This window comes from Leptosomus discolor, chromosome 2 (assembly GCF_034619465.1).
Source record: "Leptosomus discolor isolate bLepDis1 chromosome 2, bLepDis1.hap2, whole genome shotgun sequence".
Classification (NCBI taxonomy): domain Eukaryota; kingdom Metazoa; phylum Chordata; class Aves; order Leptosomiformes; family Leptosomidae; genus Leptosomus; species Leptosomus discolor.
Window position 1 is genome coordinate 53,133,712 of NC_141392.1, and position 17,503 is coordinate 53,151,214.

General features: G+C 39.6%; 1 protein-coding gene across 1 annotated transcript in view; it reads left to right on the forward strand.

Annotated features, from left to right (window-relative positions):
- The window catches only part of UTRN (utrophin), a 397,724-nt gene that overhangs the window by 262,128 nt on the left and 118,093 nt on the right, over window positions 1–17,503 (forward strand). Inside the window, exons 52-53 of the mRNA XM_086461077.1 lie at window positions 2,672–2,844; window positions 8,631–8,787. Of these exons, the coding sequence (XP_086317203.1) occupies window positions 2,672–2,844; window positions 8,631–8,787 (330 nt within the window). The remainder of the gene's footprint in view (window positions 1–2,671; window positions 2,845–8,630; window positions 8,788–17,503) is intronic.

Below are 17,503 nucleotides of genomic sequence, written 5' to 3' on the forward strand. Positions count from 1 at the left end.
TGGCTAAGATGATGATTACTGGCCTGGAGCATCTCTCTTATCAGGAAAGGCTGAGAGACCTGGGTCTGTTTATCCTGGAGAAGAGAAGACTGAAAGGAAATCTTATCAATGCTTATAGATATCTAAAGGGTGGGAGTCAAGGGGATGGGGCCAGGCTCTTTTCAGTGGTGCCCAGTGACAGGACAAGGGGCAATGGGCACAAACTGGAGCACAGGAAGTTCTGTCCCAACATGAGGAAAAAATTCTTTATGTTAAGGGTGCCAGAGCACTGGAACAGGCTGCCCAGGGAGGCTGTGGAGTCTCCTTCCCTGGAGATATTCAAAACCCGCCTGAACGCGTTCCTGTGCAACCTGCTGTAGGTGAACCTGCTTTGGCAGGGGGGTTTGACTAGATGATCTCCAGAGGTCTCTTCCAACCACTGCTATGCTGTGATTAGTGTTGGATGTGTTATTTGGATTTCTCTACCTTTTTTTTATTATTTTTCTTTTTGAGGGCTGTGATGCACTGTCATTCATGAACTTTTAATATCAGTCCTGTTGGTTTATCAATCAGCTGGAAGTGCCTTTTTTTTTTTTCCCTGGAAAATGGACATTGGAAAAGAGAAGTTAATTAGCAAAGTTGATTCTTTGAACTGAGCTGTCACAAACACATCTATCACAGGTGGGACTCAAGAAGGCGAACAGCAAATTTACTGTGCCTTGATCGATGTAACATCATGATTGGCACATGCAAGAATTAAACCTGTTTTGAATAAAACATTTTTAAGCATGCATGCATAACTGTCCTCTCAAATGTAATCAAAGCTAGAATGTTTTATGAAGGTTTTCAATAGCTTTAGAATCAATATTGTGATTGTAGAATGGAAGATTAGAGATCAGTTTGGTTTTAATCAAATTTTCTTTCATGACTAAAATGGCATAGAAATAGCTTTGATATGATCAGACTTCTGTAGCATAGATTAGTGTGCAGTTATTAGTGTGTAACTGCTGGATGCAGTTGTATTTCCTACTGCATGGACTTGAGCTGGTTTTCACTGTGTCTGCTTGCGTGTTGGGGATGTAAGGATGGGAGCTGAAAGTGTTTTCAGGTAAGCATTTGATTTGTTTTAACTGATGACTGTGCAGTCTTAGTTGGGTTTGATCATCAGACACTTCCATTTTGGTTTTTCATTTTAAATGCCATTGCTTTTATCTTGTATCTGTTTTCAGAATGGTGATTTTTATCAGGATGGTTTAAAGACAGCATAAGTGTCTTTTTTACTTAAAGTAGTGAAACTCATGACAAAAAATAGGTAGTTGACCAAAGTCACATAGTAGCTCAGCTAGAGAGCCAGACCTTCACTGATGCCTCCATCCCTCTCTCTCACTCCTGACCTTTCCCTCTCTGTGTCTCTGTCCCGCACTTCTTCAGCTGTATCCTTACTTTTTTTCCTTCCCTAACTGAAGAAAGCTCTCATGCTGTCTCAAATTCATGACTACTTTTCCACTGTTTCCAGCTATCAACTGTAGATGTGCAAGCAGCCATTCTAAGGTGCAGGACTACATCTTGAGGATGGGGAGGTACAAGAGCCCCTTCCCTTCCTGCTCTTGGGAACAGATGGAGATTACTGGGGAGTTGTCTAGAAGAATAAAAATCTTTAAGGGATTTCAGTTATTGAATTTTTTCCTTTGCAAAAGAAGTTTATTTAAATCTGCATCAAATTCCTGTCACAATCTTCACTGATTAATCCTATTGAGACAGCTAGTACACCTCCTGGCTCTCCACACATCTACATTGCTCTATTAGAGTATACATAGATGTACGGATGCTAGAAAGCGTTAGTGGTGATGCAGGGTTTTGTTTGCTCTTATAATGTGTTTTAAAAATAATACTGTGCTTAGATGAAGACAACATCTGTAATGTGTTTCTTGAGGCAGATGGTAGATCAGAGAATAAAATACGTTTAATTTCTAAGTGGAGGAGAAATGGGTAAGCTGAATTGAAATCACAAGCACTTCTTTTTCTTTTCAGTATTTACTATGAAGTTCAGATTACAGTACATCCTGCTGGTTTATGTCTACCTCTCCGTATATTGCAGGCCATGGTGTACAGTAGTTTAGTTGTAAAAATGGGCTAGTGGTATCTCTAGTCATTTAGTTGCAGTTTAAGGGCTTGGGTTCTGGTTAAAAGCTTTCATTGCATGTGGCCTTAAAGCACTGCGTAGAGTTTGAATTTCAGTGGGCTATGTAAGTTTTCTGCAATATTTTCTTTCAAAGAGACACCATAAGTAAGGCTGAATCTGTATAATTTCAGAGCAGGAAATGATTTCTAGTGCATTTGCAAATGCTGCATTGTGTGAAATGTGTGGGAGAAAAGTAGGAAATTAGTTACCTTCAGTGCTAAAAAACATGCAGAGAACCTAGTGTTTATAGTTCTCACTCCTGTTTCACAGTCAAGGATGACTTTCAAACTCCTTTTCTCACACTTAAGCAAGCTAGACCTTTTATAATTATGTTAATAGGGTTGCAGGTTTTCCCCTCTGCATCTCTTTTCAGAGTTACCCAAGAAAGACTATGTTTGACTAGTCTGTCCTATGCTCAGTCCTAGTGCTTAGGAGTACTAACAAGAATAAGCTCTCCCTTCCTTTATTTAGAGAACTAAGATCTTTGGACTTTTCTTACTGATATTTCAGGACATCCAAGCTGAGATTGATGCCCACAATGACATCTTTAAAAGCATTGATGGAAACAGACAGAAGATGGTGAAAGCCTTGGGAAACTCTGAGGAAGCTGCTCTGCTCCAACACCGTCTTGATGACATGAACCAGCGCTGGAATGACCTGAAGGCGAAGTCGGCTAACATCAGGTGAGCAATGAAAATGTTAAGACATGAATGGGGCACAGTTACTGTCTTCTAAAAGGCTGTGATCTTGGCACTGAAGTGAAATCTCCCTCCTTTTCCGTAAAGGACCTCTGAGCACAAATGTAAAATCTAGGTGTGCTTGTTCACCATGCAGGCTTAACTACTTGTTCTTTCTCCAGAGCATGCAGTTGTAACTTGTCAATCTGTACTAAATTTTCCAGAAAGTATGTTGAATCTTTCCTTACTGTAAATATATAGCAATGTCAATGAAGTAATTGTGTGAATCTACAATTACTATGGGGAGAAATCAGGGGTTTGTTGTTGACCTTGCTTTTAACACCGAGACGAATGATTTGATAGGACTTGCATCTTAAGTGTCTTGATTTTTTTTTTTTTATTGCTCCTATTCAGTTAACAAATGTTTTAAAATACATCTTAGTCAAGGAATGCATCTTACAATTTTTTTGATGCTACCAGTGCCAAGCTAACTGACTCTCAGAGTGTAGTCATTGTCAAAATCTTTGTGATGTCATTTTGGATGTAGATATTACCATATTCATTAGTGTGAATAAAATTCTGCATTAAAATGAATTGCATACAAAAAGAATTTCTAGAGCTTTTAATTGCAACTGCTTGCTTGTTGATTAAAGGAAACCGTTCTTTTAATAGAACAGAAAAATGTTAAACATTCACATGAACTTTCCAAAGGCCAGAAAAATGAGTTGAGCTGGGAATTTAGGCACAAGTTAGGAGGAGTGAGAGAGGGCAAAACGTGACATTTACTTTTCATCTCCACTTATCACATCACCAACCTGAAAAACAGTTGAAACGGGTAAATCACCTCCACAAAAGCCCATAGGCAGAGCTTGAACCAGAGGAACCAAGCAGCTTGATATGAGGACTTGCAGAGACTGGCCCCACCACACAAGTAGTTTTAATGCAAGAGCTATTAAACTTGGGCTTTTATGAGCTCTACTCACAAATAAGTCAACAGGAGAGAAAGGCAAAAACATACTCATAAGATAATAATTTAGCAACTGTGGAGTTCTAGCAAGTGCAGTTCAGTTTCTTGTCCTTTCCTGGGCCTGATCATAATTTGGGAGCAATTGATGGCCAAAAAAAGAGGCCCTCAAGCCATTTACCCTAGAATCATAGACTCATAGAACAGTTTGGGTTGGAAGAGACCTTCAAGATCATCAAGTCCAACCTTTGTCCTAGGTCTACCAACACCACTAAATCATGTCCCTAAAACCTTGATCAGTTGTGAGTTCCAAGGCAGTAATACAGACAGTGATCATGCAGTGGATGCTCAGAAAAGTGGGAATACTTGCCCTTCTGAATACGGACCTGTCTTTTCACTTCTGCATAGATACGGCATGTACATCCCACTGGGCATCATTAATGTTTGCAATGTTTGTGTTACTCTACTGGTACCTGCAATGGTGCAGAGCCACATGTCAAAGAGGTACAAGTAGAAGATAGGCAAGGAAGACAATACTGGAGCAAATATAAGACAAGTAAATTAACCTTTCAAATCTCAGTCACCACTGAAAAGAGCATAGCATTTCTGAGTCAATGTGTGTTGCCCTGTTCTTTGCAGTTGGCTTTTCTAACTTGTGCAGGAGTGCTGAAATCCTTCATAGAGATATGACAAAGCATGGAACTGATATGGAGTTAATGTGTTGATCTAGCTGTTTGCCTTCAATTTTTGGTTTCTTGATGTACCTTTTTTCAAGGATTAGTTGTAAAGCAAAACTGTATGGATGAGTCTTGTGAGAACAGCATATAACCATGTTAGATGCTAGGACTGATGATTGAAAAATCTGATTGGTTTTTTATGGGTTTTAGCTTGGGATAGTGCTAAATTAAGGTTTCTCTAAGTGTGTTAGAATATTTTCAGCTATGTGTACATTCTGATTATGTTGATTTTTAATTGCTGAAGAGTACTGCTCTTCCATAGGGTTAGTATGAGTTTTTCTTCATCGCTTCAGTCCTCTGAGCTGATGGTGCTAGGCACTGTGTTGACATTACTTCCTTGCGACTGTAACTAAAGAAGTTCCAAAATGGAAAAGCAGCACTCTTGTGACATGTTTTTAAATGCACTGAAACTACTTAAACCTGTATTTGTAGTGACTGTGACACTATCTGATATCTCTCCTTGAAATTACTTGTAGACTTACGCTTCATTTTATTTTACTTTCTTTTTATTATCTTATTTCCAGGAAGAAAACAAAGTGCAGGTCTTGCTTTTAAAGCCAAATGTTTAGCAGAGATTCTTTTCTCCTGGAGCAGTAGTTGTGAGGGTGTTAGTGTTTTGGGGAGGGTAGAGGTAGAAGTATAGGAGAACAGAGAAGGATTCTCTATAGTTAGACCACCCACCAATCTTTTTATTCTATGTGTTCCCTTGTCACTCAGCAGGGAAGGTGTTACCTCCATAGCAGAAAAAAAGCTGAGGAGGTCTCCAGCTGTGAAGAGAGCCTCTCAGGGTCAACAGAAGGGGAGTTATGTCAGAGTTGCTGCTCTTCTGGGTGATTTTATTCAGCCTGGGTGGAGGAGGGGTGCTGTCAGTCTGGTCAGCTGGATGGGAGCATCTGTGTTTATCAGGCTTGTCCAGCATTCCCTTAGGAGTGTTTCTGAATACTAGGTGGTTGATGCTGGGGAATATTGCTCCAACCACTGTCCAAACCTGAACAATCATCTGTATCTGACCTATATTTTTGTCAGAGCAGGCTCTTTAGCCAGCTCTTGACCTGGTGAGTCCCTAGAGATTGCCAATTCATTTGTTACACTTGAAGCTTTGTTTGCAGGTTGTGTATTGGTAGAGGTACCAATTCCAAAACAGAGGCCAGAAGTCCTATTTTGGGAAGCAAAGAAGCCCAAGATACATTTCAGAACTTCAACATAGTTTATCATCTCTCTTTGATAATGTCTGTATGACAAATGTAAACACTTTATACTGAAATGCAAATTGGAGTATATCTTGGTTCCCTTGCTCCTGTGCAGCATTTGCTTCGAATGGGGTTTACTGAATGCATGTCTCCGCTCCCCAGGAGAACTGAATGCTTGTGTCCACCCTTCAGCTGCTGCACCATCTCACTTTTATTTTCAGTAGTGCTTCTGATAAGATTAGAGGGATAACATTCAGCAAAAATCCAGGCTGATGTGTATTTTTTCCCCCCGAGAATGTCTTTCTGACCTTTCAAGAGATGTTAGCTCACTTTGTGTTCAGAGAAGAATTTTAAAGTCCCTGTTAGTGTAGTCCATTTCCTCCCCACCCCTTACTGCTCTACCCTCACAAGTTTATCTTGCACTGTGCTTTGAAACTATGTGCTAGTGATATTTTTCTACTGTTCTTAATCTGACGTGCACATCGGTACTCATTAGTGGTATATTACAATTCATTTAATCTAGTATCATATGCCACATCATTCACATTAATATCAATTTAGGTTTTTTCACTATTAATATTATTGCACTGCATGTTAAATTGACAGTGAGTCACCCTTAAATTGTCTTTTAACTAGTTACAGGAATTTTTTTCCTACTTACAAAACTCCAGTTCATTTTTGTGTACGAGAATTCTGCTAAATAATTAGAGCGGAATCTTGAAGCCTCAGAGTGTGCCAGATTTTAGAAGTGAGAGCTGCTTAAATGTGCTAGATGTAGTAATAAATCACAGTGAATAGAGATTTCACTGTCAAATGTACGGAAAGCTGTAGATCTGAAGATTTTAATTGTGGTTGCTTCTAGAAATTCGTGAAGATGTTTTATTTTCATAACAATCTGAGTCTAATAGCAAAACTAAATTCAAATGTGGGCCATCTTGGCTTAGATGAGAGGGCAATATCTCTCCTCTGCCAGATTAATAGGGAGTATAACTGTTTAAACTTCCAGAAAAGAGGGCTGGTTCTGAGTACATAGTGCCTGTGGGTAACATATATGCAATGCTTTACGGCTTGGTATTTCTGAGGGCATTTTTGATGGGATGTCAAGCTAGCTGTGAAAAGGAGAAGGTAAACATTGTTTGTGGACCACCCTGTGCTGTTGGGAGCATGTCCCTGTGCGTGGCTGAGGGCTTCAGGGACCAGCTATGGTGAATGCTCCAGCTGTGAAGCCAGTACCTTGTGCACTAACTTGCTGTAGAGTTAATACCATCTATATAGGAAGAACAAGTTGGTTGCCTTGAAAGTAGTTCTGGTTAGTGAGTATTAGAGAACTGGAAATAGTCCAGGAGAGCTGAGACAGTACGTTTCGTTCAGGAGCTGCTGGTTTGCAAACCAAGGCCTGCAGGACTCTTTTCGCCTGTACACGTGTAACTGCAAATGCAATAGCTCTCTTGTAATTCACTGCGGGGCAGGATGCTGGCTCAGCTGTTTAGGCCTCGGCTACAAGCGGCTGGCTTGAATTCAGTGTTGAGAGAAAGGTATCAGTGAGAGCACTAAGGGACGATAGAAACCATGATGCACAAAGCTGTAGGCAGTAAAATGTCACTTCTAGCAAGTACTTCCCGCCCCCCCCCCCCCCCAAGTCCTTATCTAAGCACTTACCTGAACGGAGTGAAGGAGAACAGGTTTCTCTTCCTAAAGTTGGTTTATGCTTTTCAGAAATGTGATTTATTTTTTCCCCCCTATGATTTATATTTTGTTTGTATATTTTTAACTCCCATAGACTTTCACTGACTGTTTTTTTTGGTTCATTTATCCCAGTATCCCTAGGAGATCCCAGTGTACCCAAACCTAAGCTTGCCTTGAAATTAAGCTTGCAGCACATCACCTCTTTAATGCAACCATTGTCACGTCAGTCCCAAACATTCACTCAAATGCCATTGAAGACGATGATACAAGAGAACCCAGGTGAAAGTTTCAAGATGAGAGTTACAGTGAATCAGAAAAAAAAGATTAAAAAACATGCACAAAATAGGGAAGGGAAAAGGTAGGAAACAATACTAAAGTTTGGTTCACTCATCTGTCAGAAGCAGGGCAGGAAGGTGCAGAGCTGGTGTGCTGGTGTCAGACTACACTGAAAAGGATTTAACTCTACTCCACCACCTGCGTGGAGAAAGAAATTGTTGTTTACTGGTATAAACTAAATACATGCTGGTCTCAAAGTAATCCCTAACATAGAACAACTGCAGTAAGAGAGGGGTATGTGATCCCTGTCAGATAGTCCCCTGCAGCTGTGTAGGCACTGCAGGGAGAAGTCATCAAGTCAAGGTGTTTTTGAAAATGATAGAAAAGGGTATTATTGAATCTGGAGGTTTTGTCAATTAAACTGAGGGACACACTCTCTGTATTAATTCTCTAGTAACTCACCATCTACTAAAGATGATATATTAACCTCTGTCACCGATATGTTCAGCAGCACAGGCAGTTTACTGTTGATCACTGCTGGGAGAATTTGTCGCTTTTTCTGCTGGATAGTCAGGGTCCTGGTGTGAAAGAGTTCAGTTTTTCAGTGCTTTAGCTCACAAAATGGTGCTTGTACTTCATGCACTGCAGTAGTAGAGTCACAACAAAATGCAGCATTTATTTATGTGGCTTAGATGTGCAATGTTCAAGGTAAATGAAAACTTCAGGTATGTATTTGTGTTCTCTCGTTTTTCCTCTGCTTATTTTGATTTGCTGTGCAAAATGTTTTGAAGTAGAGATTTTTTTTTAACGCAAAGTTGCTTTTCAGTTAAACACTTGAAATATTCCTATCTTAACGATGGAGCAGTTTTATTTATTTATTGCTCTCCCATGCTGATTTTACATTCCAGGCTTTAAAGTTGCTTTAATGTTGTTTCACAGGGCTCACTTGGAGGCCAGTGCAGAGAAATGGAACAGATTGCTGACATCCCTGGAAGAGTTAATCAAATGGCTGAATGCAAAAGATGAAGAACTAAGAAAGCAAATGCCCATTGGAGGGGATGTTCCAACCTTACAGCAGCAGTATGACCACTGCAAAGTAAGATGCTTAAGTTTTTTAGATAAATATGCTACTGTGAATAATAGAATGAAGCAAATTTGAGTACAGGAGAAATGATGAACACTTCATAGTGACTAATTTCTAGAAAGAAGATCTAGATTCCACCCCTTTTGCATCCCCACCTTGCACCGTAAAGCACAACCGAGTTACTCTCTATAAAATGTTATCTAAAGGATTTCTGATACTTATGTTCAGCCCAAAACCCATTTTTTTAATGTTTCCTAATGTTTTTGGATTCCTACCTGGTGTAGAACTGGTATTTCACTTTAAGTAAAGTTAAGGAAGATGTACAAAAGTAAGAACTGATCAAGAATTGTGAAAGCAATATTGAATGTAAAATCGGTAAAATTATGTAAAGTGGCTTTCTACATGTTACTAAATTGACCACTAATAGCAGCCCCCCACCCTATGCAGTTTTATGCTGTGACTATGACTCAAATGTTTTTGAGAACTAAAACTTACCTATGCCTTGTACTGTTGTAACTATAATGCACTATTCCAGCTCTCTGGTTTTGCTACATGTTACAGGCAAATCTGTTATGATTTTGTACATAATAGAATATTAATTTCTCAGTATTTTTTGACAATAAAAAATTCTATTGCATCTGCAACATATCTTCATTCATGTAGAATGCAGAGTCTGTCTCACCAACTCTGATCAGTAATTAAGTTAGGACATATTTGCCATTGGACAAATTCATTCTGGTAAAGTTGGTTCCATCTGATCATCGTATTTGTTCTTCTGTGTGGTGTAAACAGGGGAAGAGAACCAATGCAGTTTTATATAGCTAATTGCATAACAGTTATGTTCCTCTCTGCCAACATAACACTGATGTCTTTTCTGCTGTGGTGTTTAGTGAGTGCCAAAATTGAACTTGGGAAAACACCTAGTAATACACAAATACTCACTTGAGGAACTACGAAAACTACACAAAAAGTAGCCTGACATGAGCCTGACATGACTTTTGAGACTTAACTCCAAAATAGAAGAGCTTAAGGAAATCTGCATATGTTTCTCCTTAATTTAGTCTTTTGAAGTAAACTTATTAGCATAAACTCAGGATCTTTGTTTCTTGAGAGTTCATCTCTTCCTGTTCTTACCCACTTAAATCATCATGCCCTGTTTGTAGGCACATCTGCTGTGAATGTTTTATAATGATCAAATGATGGATTACTAATGACAAAGAGCAATAAAAGGCTGCAACAGATCCAAATATGTTTTGAAGGAGGTCAGTGGGAGGTCATAGATCTCTAGAGGTCATTTCTAAGGGCTTATTTTTATCTCATGCTAGATTATAGTATATGCATGATAATAACAAATAATACTGCTAGTGCCTCTCTTTTGAAGATCTCAAACTGATTTATAAAAATGGTAGTTTTATAAATCATTCCAAAGTAGAAAAATTTAGAAGCAGTGATGCTGGATGGCTCATTTGGGTTGCTAGTGAACTTGCAGCAGTGTGAAGGATAGAACACTTCTGGGGTCTCCTTGCCGTTATGTTTAAAGAATAACTGATATTTTGTTATGTGTTGAGGTTAAGACTCTAATACATGCATTCAGGAGCATTTTTTAAATTATTCTTTCATTTTTCAAAAAGGCAATATTCTTGCAATGTCACTGTGAGTATTGGATATAGATGTCCCAGTTCAGTATTTAAAGCAAGCTGTACTAATGGTCTGCAACAGCACAAAGTTGAAATGACCCTGTGCATCACAATGTTTGTTGTACACTTAGTGCAAGCAAGAGCATGGTATTCAATTGTGGATGTTTCTTAAATGATAACCGGACAATTATTTTCTAACAGTTATTTTGATAGGGGCCAAGAGATTCCCATATGTTACGTGATGATACTGTGCCATACTAAACATGTATTATTAGCACATGGTATTTCACTTTCTATTGAAGTGTTGCTTATTAGTCTTTGCTAGAGGAGGGAAGCTGGACCACAGCTGTCCATTGGTTTGATTCTCCATGGCAGCACTTCACTGCTGTTTCTTAGCAGAAACTGTTTATTCTTCACTGAAGCTGCAGTTTACTAATAAACTACATCAAGCTGAAAAGTTGTTTTTTTCAGGTAGAAAGTGAAAAGTGGGGAGAAAAAAACACAAAAAACCCGAACCCCTTTGGAGGTCTTTCTTCTGCTTCCTCAGCATAGTTAGGTGGTTGGTCAATGTGGTTGAGATGTTGAATAAAGATGCCCTTGGTTGAGGAACACATAAGTCTTATGCCTTGTCCTTTTCAAAACCCGATGCCTTTTCAGTGAATTCTTTGTAAAATAACTTTCCCTGATTCCACGCAGTCAGTCTCTCTGTGCCTTGCAGGTGTATCACTGGCTGGTGACACTTGCTTTGCATTTAAGGTGCATCTTTTAGAACATGTATCCTGTGCTGATCTGAGACCTTTTTAGTGCACGTTTGTAGTGCAACTGTATCAGATAAATACTGCAGAGATATGACTTGATTTCTCTCACTCTCAAGGATTCTCCCTTTATTCTAACTCTCATCAGTGGCTGTCCTGGTACTTATTTAAATGTTTCTTTGCCCACTCTTCTTCAAAAAACCTTCTAAGCATTTCATATTGTTTGTAAGATTTACTTTTAATCAACTGCTTTTTTTTTTTTATCATCCCATGTTGAGCTTCTGCAGCACCACGTCAGCTGGCCTTGAAAAGTTTCTGCCCAGGCCTTCCTGAGCAAAGGTTGGGTGCCTCTGCTCTCCTCTTTCCTTTAGTTTCACCTCTGAGTGTTGCGTTGCAGTTGTCCTCATGCAAACTGAGCAGTTCAATACCTCATTTTATCTCCACTTCTCTGTGACACTTTTGCTCTTATTTTCAGCTTGCTTACCTGATCTTGTCCTTGCCAGTACTTCAAAATGTAAGTGGTGAAGCAGTGGCTCAGCACTGTAAGATGGGCACCCGTGATAGTCTCATCTCCTGCCCTCGATTTTTCTGGGTCCTCAATCCTTCTTGTGTTAGCATTGCTTTTTCTATCTAGTTATTCAATAATCATTCTTCCTATTAACCTACTTGTTTGCCCCCTCAGATACATGAAATGACATGTTTGCTTCAGCTTAATGGCACTAATTTTATTGGTCATTCCCTCTGTTAGTATCTCCCCCACTCAGTGCTTGGCTTCAGCAGTGCTAGATAAATAAATACAGTGTTATGGGACAGTTTGGGCTAGCTACCGTTGTTTGTGTGCTACTGAGATCTGTTTGGACAGGAGGAATAAATGGTTTGCAATTTGATTTTTAAACTTGTTTTTTTAATATCAGTCATTCTCCTGTGCTTTAAAACCAAACATTACCCACAGCAGTGTTAGTCACCTGAATTAGGGCTACAGATTTAGTCTGTATTTCCCAGATTAACAGAAATCTTTTAGGATGTAGCAAGTATTTATACATTTTGGACTGATTTTTGTGTTGTTCAGCCAAACTTCCATCATTTGTAGTAATGAATAGCCTTATCACTTACTAAATACTAAGCACAGTCAAGCAATGGGCACATCCTGTCTGGGTGTTGAGTTGTGCTCTGTGTCTTGTGGAGGCAGGGCAAGAGGAAGCTTAAATAAGGGAGCATGAATTTCCTATTTTAATTATTCTCAAAATTTCTTTTTCTTTGAGAGTGGGCTGTGGTGGTAGTCCCAAGAATACTGGAAAGTTCATAAATATTTCAGGACGCTGAAAGGAACTTTAAAAGTACCTCAGTTAACAAGTCATCTGTATGAAGTGTACCTATAGCTGAGGCTACCTTCGCACTACTGAAGTGTAAAAAGCTCGTCTGTGAAGGTATTGACAGAGGGAATGGCTTATAGGGAAAAGTAAGTGAAGGCAGCTGCCTTTTCAGAGTTCATTGACAGGGTTTTTTTTTCCCATAACTCCAGTTTCTCACTGTTGCTTGTCCTTACCAGTTCAGGTTTTCCTTTTCATTCTGTTCTTTCCTGGTCTTCCTTATGAATATTCATTTAAGACTTTAAAGTGTGTGATGCAAATTTTGATCAGCTGCATAGAAAAAAAATCAAAACAACAAAACCCAAAACCAAATCGACAAAAACACCACCCCCTTATCAACCCCAAAAAATCCCAGAAGACCACCCTTATGTGGATATTTTATTCTGCTGAAAAAGAAAAACTACAAAAGTACCATGAAAAATCAGTGGGCTGGTTTTGTGCGTATGGAAATACCTAGAATCATGCCCATGTACCTTGTCCTCTGGAGATGTGCTGAGATCTTTTTATCTTGCTTATCTGCTGGAAGAGTTCCTGACTGTAGCTTTTTGAAAGTGTGCTTTTGCTAAAATACAAAGACTGCCTAAATGGTATAAATCACTGTGGCTTAGCTTTCAGAGAGGGAACAGGACGCTTCAAATTAAGCAGAAATGGGTACCCTCTCACATAAATCCTGTTGGCATCTGTCTGCATAGATGAAAAAATGTCTAGCTAATACTAAATAATGCATGCGTCTTGGATCACAGAGATGCTTAACTTAGCTTCGTTTGAGATCAGAATGAATCGGCCAAGGACCTGTGAATGTTTGATTGGTAATATTATGTCTATGGATGGGTCATTAATATTTCAGATAGTCTTCAGACTTTCTGGGGTTGCTCTCTATGTATTTCATTTTTCAGACTTGGTTTGTTAAAGTAATCAAATGCTGAAAGTTCCAAGTACTTCTGTTTTACTTAGCTATTGCCGCTTTATCAAAAGTGTTAGCATAGCCAACTGGAAACTGCTTTCTGCTTGTTGTTATCCCTTCAGGGTGCCTGTAATTCCATTGTTCTCTTTACCAGCAGGAAAAGTCTGTGAGGAAAAAACATTTTTCTAGCCTTAACTTCTCCGTGCTCTTTCAATGTGCCTGCCTGACTTTGGGCAATAGGTTTATTCTTAAATTAATTCCTACTTAATGATTCTATATTTTTTTCTTGGATATTTCCTGTATTAAAATCTGCTTCTGTGTTAGGGATTATTAACTATAAGAATCAAAAGATGAGTATTATGATATCAGTGCTGCCCTGGTCTATGCTTTCAATTATAGTCTGGAAAGGGCTTTATTAATTTGTTATACATTGCATAAGACAGGAAGCACGCAGAAAATCTGTGCTGCTTAGAGTGGTCAGCTACGTTGCTGAAATATTAATTTTGACTGAGCTGTGAGGGGGTGAGAAAGGAGAATTAAACAGTCTGTGGTTGGAAGAGGAGGTTCAATACAGCGTTTTGCTTAGAGGAAGAGCTGCAACCTGGTCTGATGGACAAGGGTGTGATTGAAGCAGGAGCTTGAGCGATCTGTACCACAGTGCTGTGAAATGGCTCTTCAAAGTAAGGATGTGCTTCCAAAAACTATATGCCCTATCAAGAGTGGGAATAGCCTCCCCACTAGTCAATCAGCATTACTGAACAGTTTGAGAGCTCCTTAAGTAAACTTGTAATGGGTAGGAGGTTTTTTAAGGACTCTTGAAGTTGTAAGTGCTCTGCATATTTGAGAATCCTAAACATTGATTTTTGGTGAAAAAGAGGGATTATACTGTACAAAAAAATTGTACTGTACAAGGACAGTACAATTCATTAAACTGACTGAGACTATTTCCTTTGAGGTGTGTTTAGGAGGAAGAAGTGGAAATTGTGGGTGGGAATATTTTGTTACAGGAAAGGAAGAGTGTAGTTAATGCCTGAAGTTAAATGAGAGGTCTCAAGTGGACCTGTCTGAGTTAAAGCAGTTGCTCGCTACAGATTTACTCAAACTGATTTGTGTGTTACATGAATGATTCAGGTGTGTATCACTCTGCTCTCCTGGGTTATTTCTCCAAAAGAATGATGTGTAAACAAAAGCATGGCATAAAGAATGAAGTGTTAAATTAGAATGTCAGTGCAGTGTATTTTTAACTTTGACAAAAAATGTTGCTTCTGGCAGTATTTCAACTTGTTCCCAAAAATGCAGTTGTCTTGTGGTAAGTCAGGAAAGTTGCAGTGTGTCAGTACTTAAAATAATAAATAAACTGGATGATCAAAGAACAAAATGCTCTGTCACTAATGCAGAGTAAAGCAGATTGTCTTAATGTGGAAAAAACAATTGATAAGCACTTTTTCAGTACAATAAATAAAATTTCTGTGGGGTTGCCTTTTAATACTGTCATTTTTATATAGGTATTTATCAGTATATACCTCTCATGTTGCTCTTTTCTAAGGATCCCATGTCTCGTTTGTTTTAATGAAAGACTTCTGTATAAACTTTTGAGACCTCACTGGCCTTCTTCAAACCAGTGAATAAAGCCTGTTCTTCTTGAAGGTTTATGGTTGTCCTCAAATATCTAGGAGGACATTCTGACATTGCTGTGGAGGGAAACGTGTGTGACAGAAATCAGATTATGCTGCAGAAACAGCACAGTGATCAGCATTTCTCTCTATCCCTTGCGATGAGTCATAGAATGATAGAATCATAGAATGGTTTAGGTTGGAAGGGACCTTGAAGATCATCTAGTCCAACCCCCTGCCATGGGAAGGAACACCTTCCACCAGACCAGGTTGCTCAAAGCCCCATCCAACCTGGCCTTGAACACTTCCAGGGAGGGGGCAGCCACAGCTTCTCTGGGCAACCTGTTCCAGTGCCTCATGATCCTCACAGTAAAGAATTTCTCCCCAATATCTAATCTAAATCTACCCTCTTTCAGTTTGAAACCCTTACCCCTCATCCTATCACTACACTCCCTGGTGAAGAGTCCTTCACCACCTTTCCTGCAGGCCCCCTTTAAGTACTGGAAGGCCACTCTAAGGTCTCCCTGGAGCCTTCTCTTCTCCAGGCTGAACAACCCCAGCTCTCTCAGCCTGTCCTCATACGGGAGGTGCTCCAGCCCCATGATCATCTTTGTGGCCACCTTCTGGACCCACTCAGGGAGGTCCAGGTCTTTATTGTGCTGGGGGCCCCAGAGCTGGGTGCAATGCTCAGAGTGAAGTAAAGGGGGAAAATCACCTCCCTCATCCTGCTGGCCCTGCTTCTTTTGATGCAGCCCAGGATGCAGTTGGCTTTCTGGGCTGTGAGTGCACACGAGTCCAGTTCCTCTTTCTCCAACATCTTCTTGTCTCATTTCCCAAAAGACCACTCTGCTTCCGTCATTATTAGTAGTAGCCCATCTACTAGTAATGAGGTCTCAGAACACGTTTATGCACTAGGTTGTACCAGATGATCTGTTTCCAATCCTGTGTCTTGAGCTGGAAATCCATGACTAGCTGTTGCCTGACCTTCGAGGGTGAGCCAATGAAGGTGGTGGGTCACAAGCATATTGGTGATCCATTTTTAGTCTCTACCCATAAGACAGCTACTGTATTCCCTTGGCTACCTCTGTTGTTCATCTCTCTGCATTCTTCTACTATATCCTTATGGAGTTGTAGTGACTGGTTGCATGACATACTTAGGATGAAGTTGTATCAATGTTTTTTGTACTGTAGAAAAACACTGGCTGTTTGGCTTGTCCTTTCTGATGTTCAGCATTTTATTGGCTTTTTTTTTTTTTTCGGTTGCAACTGCATATTGAGCAAATTATTTCAGAGACCTGTCAATGAAACTCCCAAGACCTTTTTACTAAGCTGTAGCTGCCCAGAAAATTGTTCAAGGATTTCAACCTAGTGTATGGTGTTTCAATTGCATTCAAAAATGCTGGGCACTACCTGAAACTGAAGGACAGTACACCAACAGATGAGCTCCCATGCTGGATCACAGAAATGGGCTGGCACAAGGAAATGACAGGACATTTCTGTGAACGCAAGTATTTTTTTGCTGAGGTCTGTTTTTCCAGAGGCCAAGAGCCAGAACAAAACCCACTGGCACAGCAGCAGAGAATTTTTCCAGCTGCAGAGAACTACTAGAGAGTCATAATGATACAGTGGCCATTGCCATACTGTTTTTTTTTTTTTGGCGCTTTCATAGCCTGTGTCAGGTTGAGCTGAAAACTATTTGTCCTGCTCATACCTTTCTCATTCTGAAACCAGTTTGGGATGCTTTCTGTATAATCACTCACTCTTCTCAAATCTCCTTTATTTTTCTGTGATCTTTTTTGATAAATTTTTGATAGAGAGACACACTGTATGTAGCAAAGCTGTTCACTTGTCATTCAAGGTGTGGAGTAGAGCTTGCAGGGATTACCCCAAATCTTTTAAGAACCTCTTTACATAACTGACACTTTTCTGTATGAATTTTGTGCAAGTGCTAGAGAGTTTTATCCTCTTTCGTTGTGTGTTCTTAAAGAGCAGAGTTCCCTCTCCAGCAAGGTTTTTGGAGAAAACCGAACGGGAGCATTAGTTTATTATGTACTCCATATTCTTAAATATACAATAAGACAAACTCTGCTGTCACTTTAAAATCCCTCTGAAACTTTGTCTGCATTTGCAGGTGTGGACTGCTGAAGAATCCATTTTATTTTCTGTTAAGGATATCTTCATCTAGATCCTGCTTCTTGTTGCTGCAAGCAGACTGTTTAGGGGAGAAGAATATTTATTCCAGTTAACTCCTGAACTATTGAATCCTCAATCCCTTGTTATTACAGCCAGTAATCCACCCTAGGAATATCAGCAATAAATTGGAAAAAGTGTGTTGCCATGGCAGCCACCCACTCCTGTTTTCATGCAGATTCTTAAGATTAAAGGCTAGGCTTCGAAATGTATGTTCAAAATAGGGGAGGGAATGGGATTCTGCTCTTTCTCATATTTT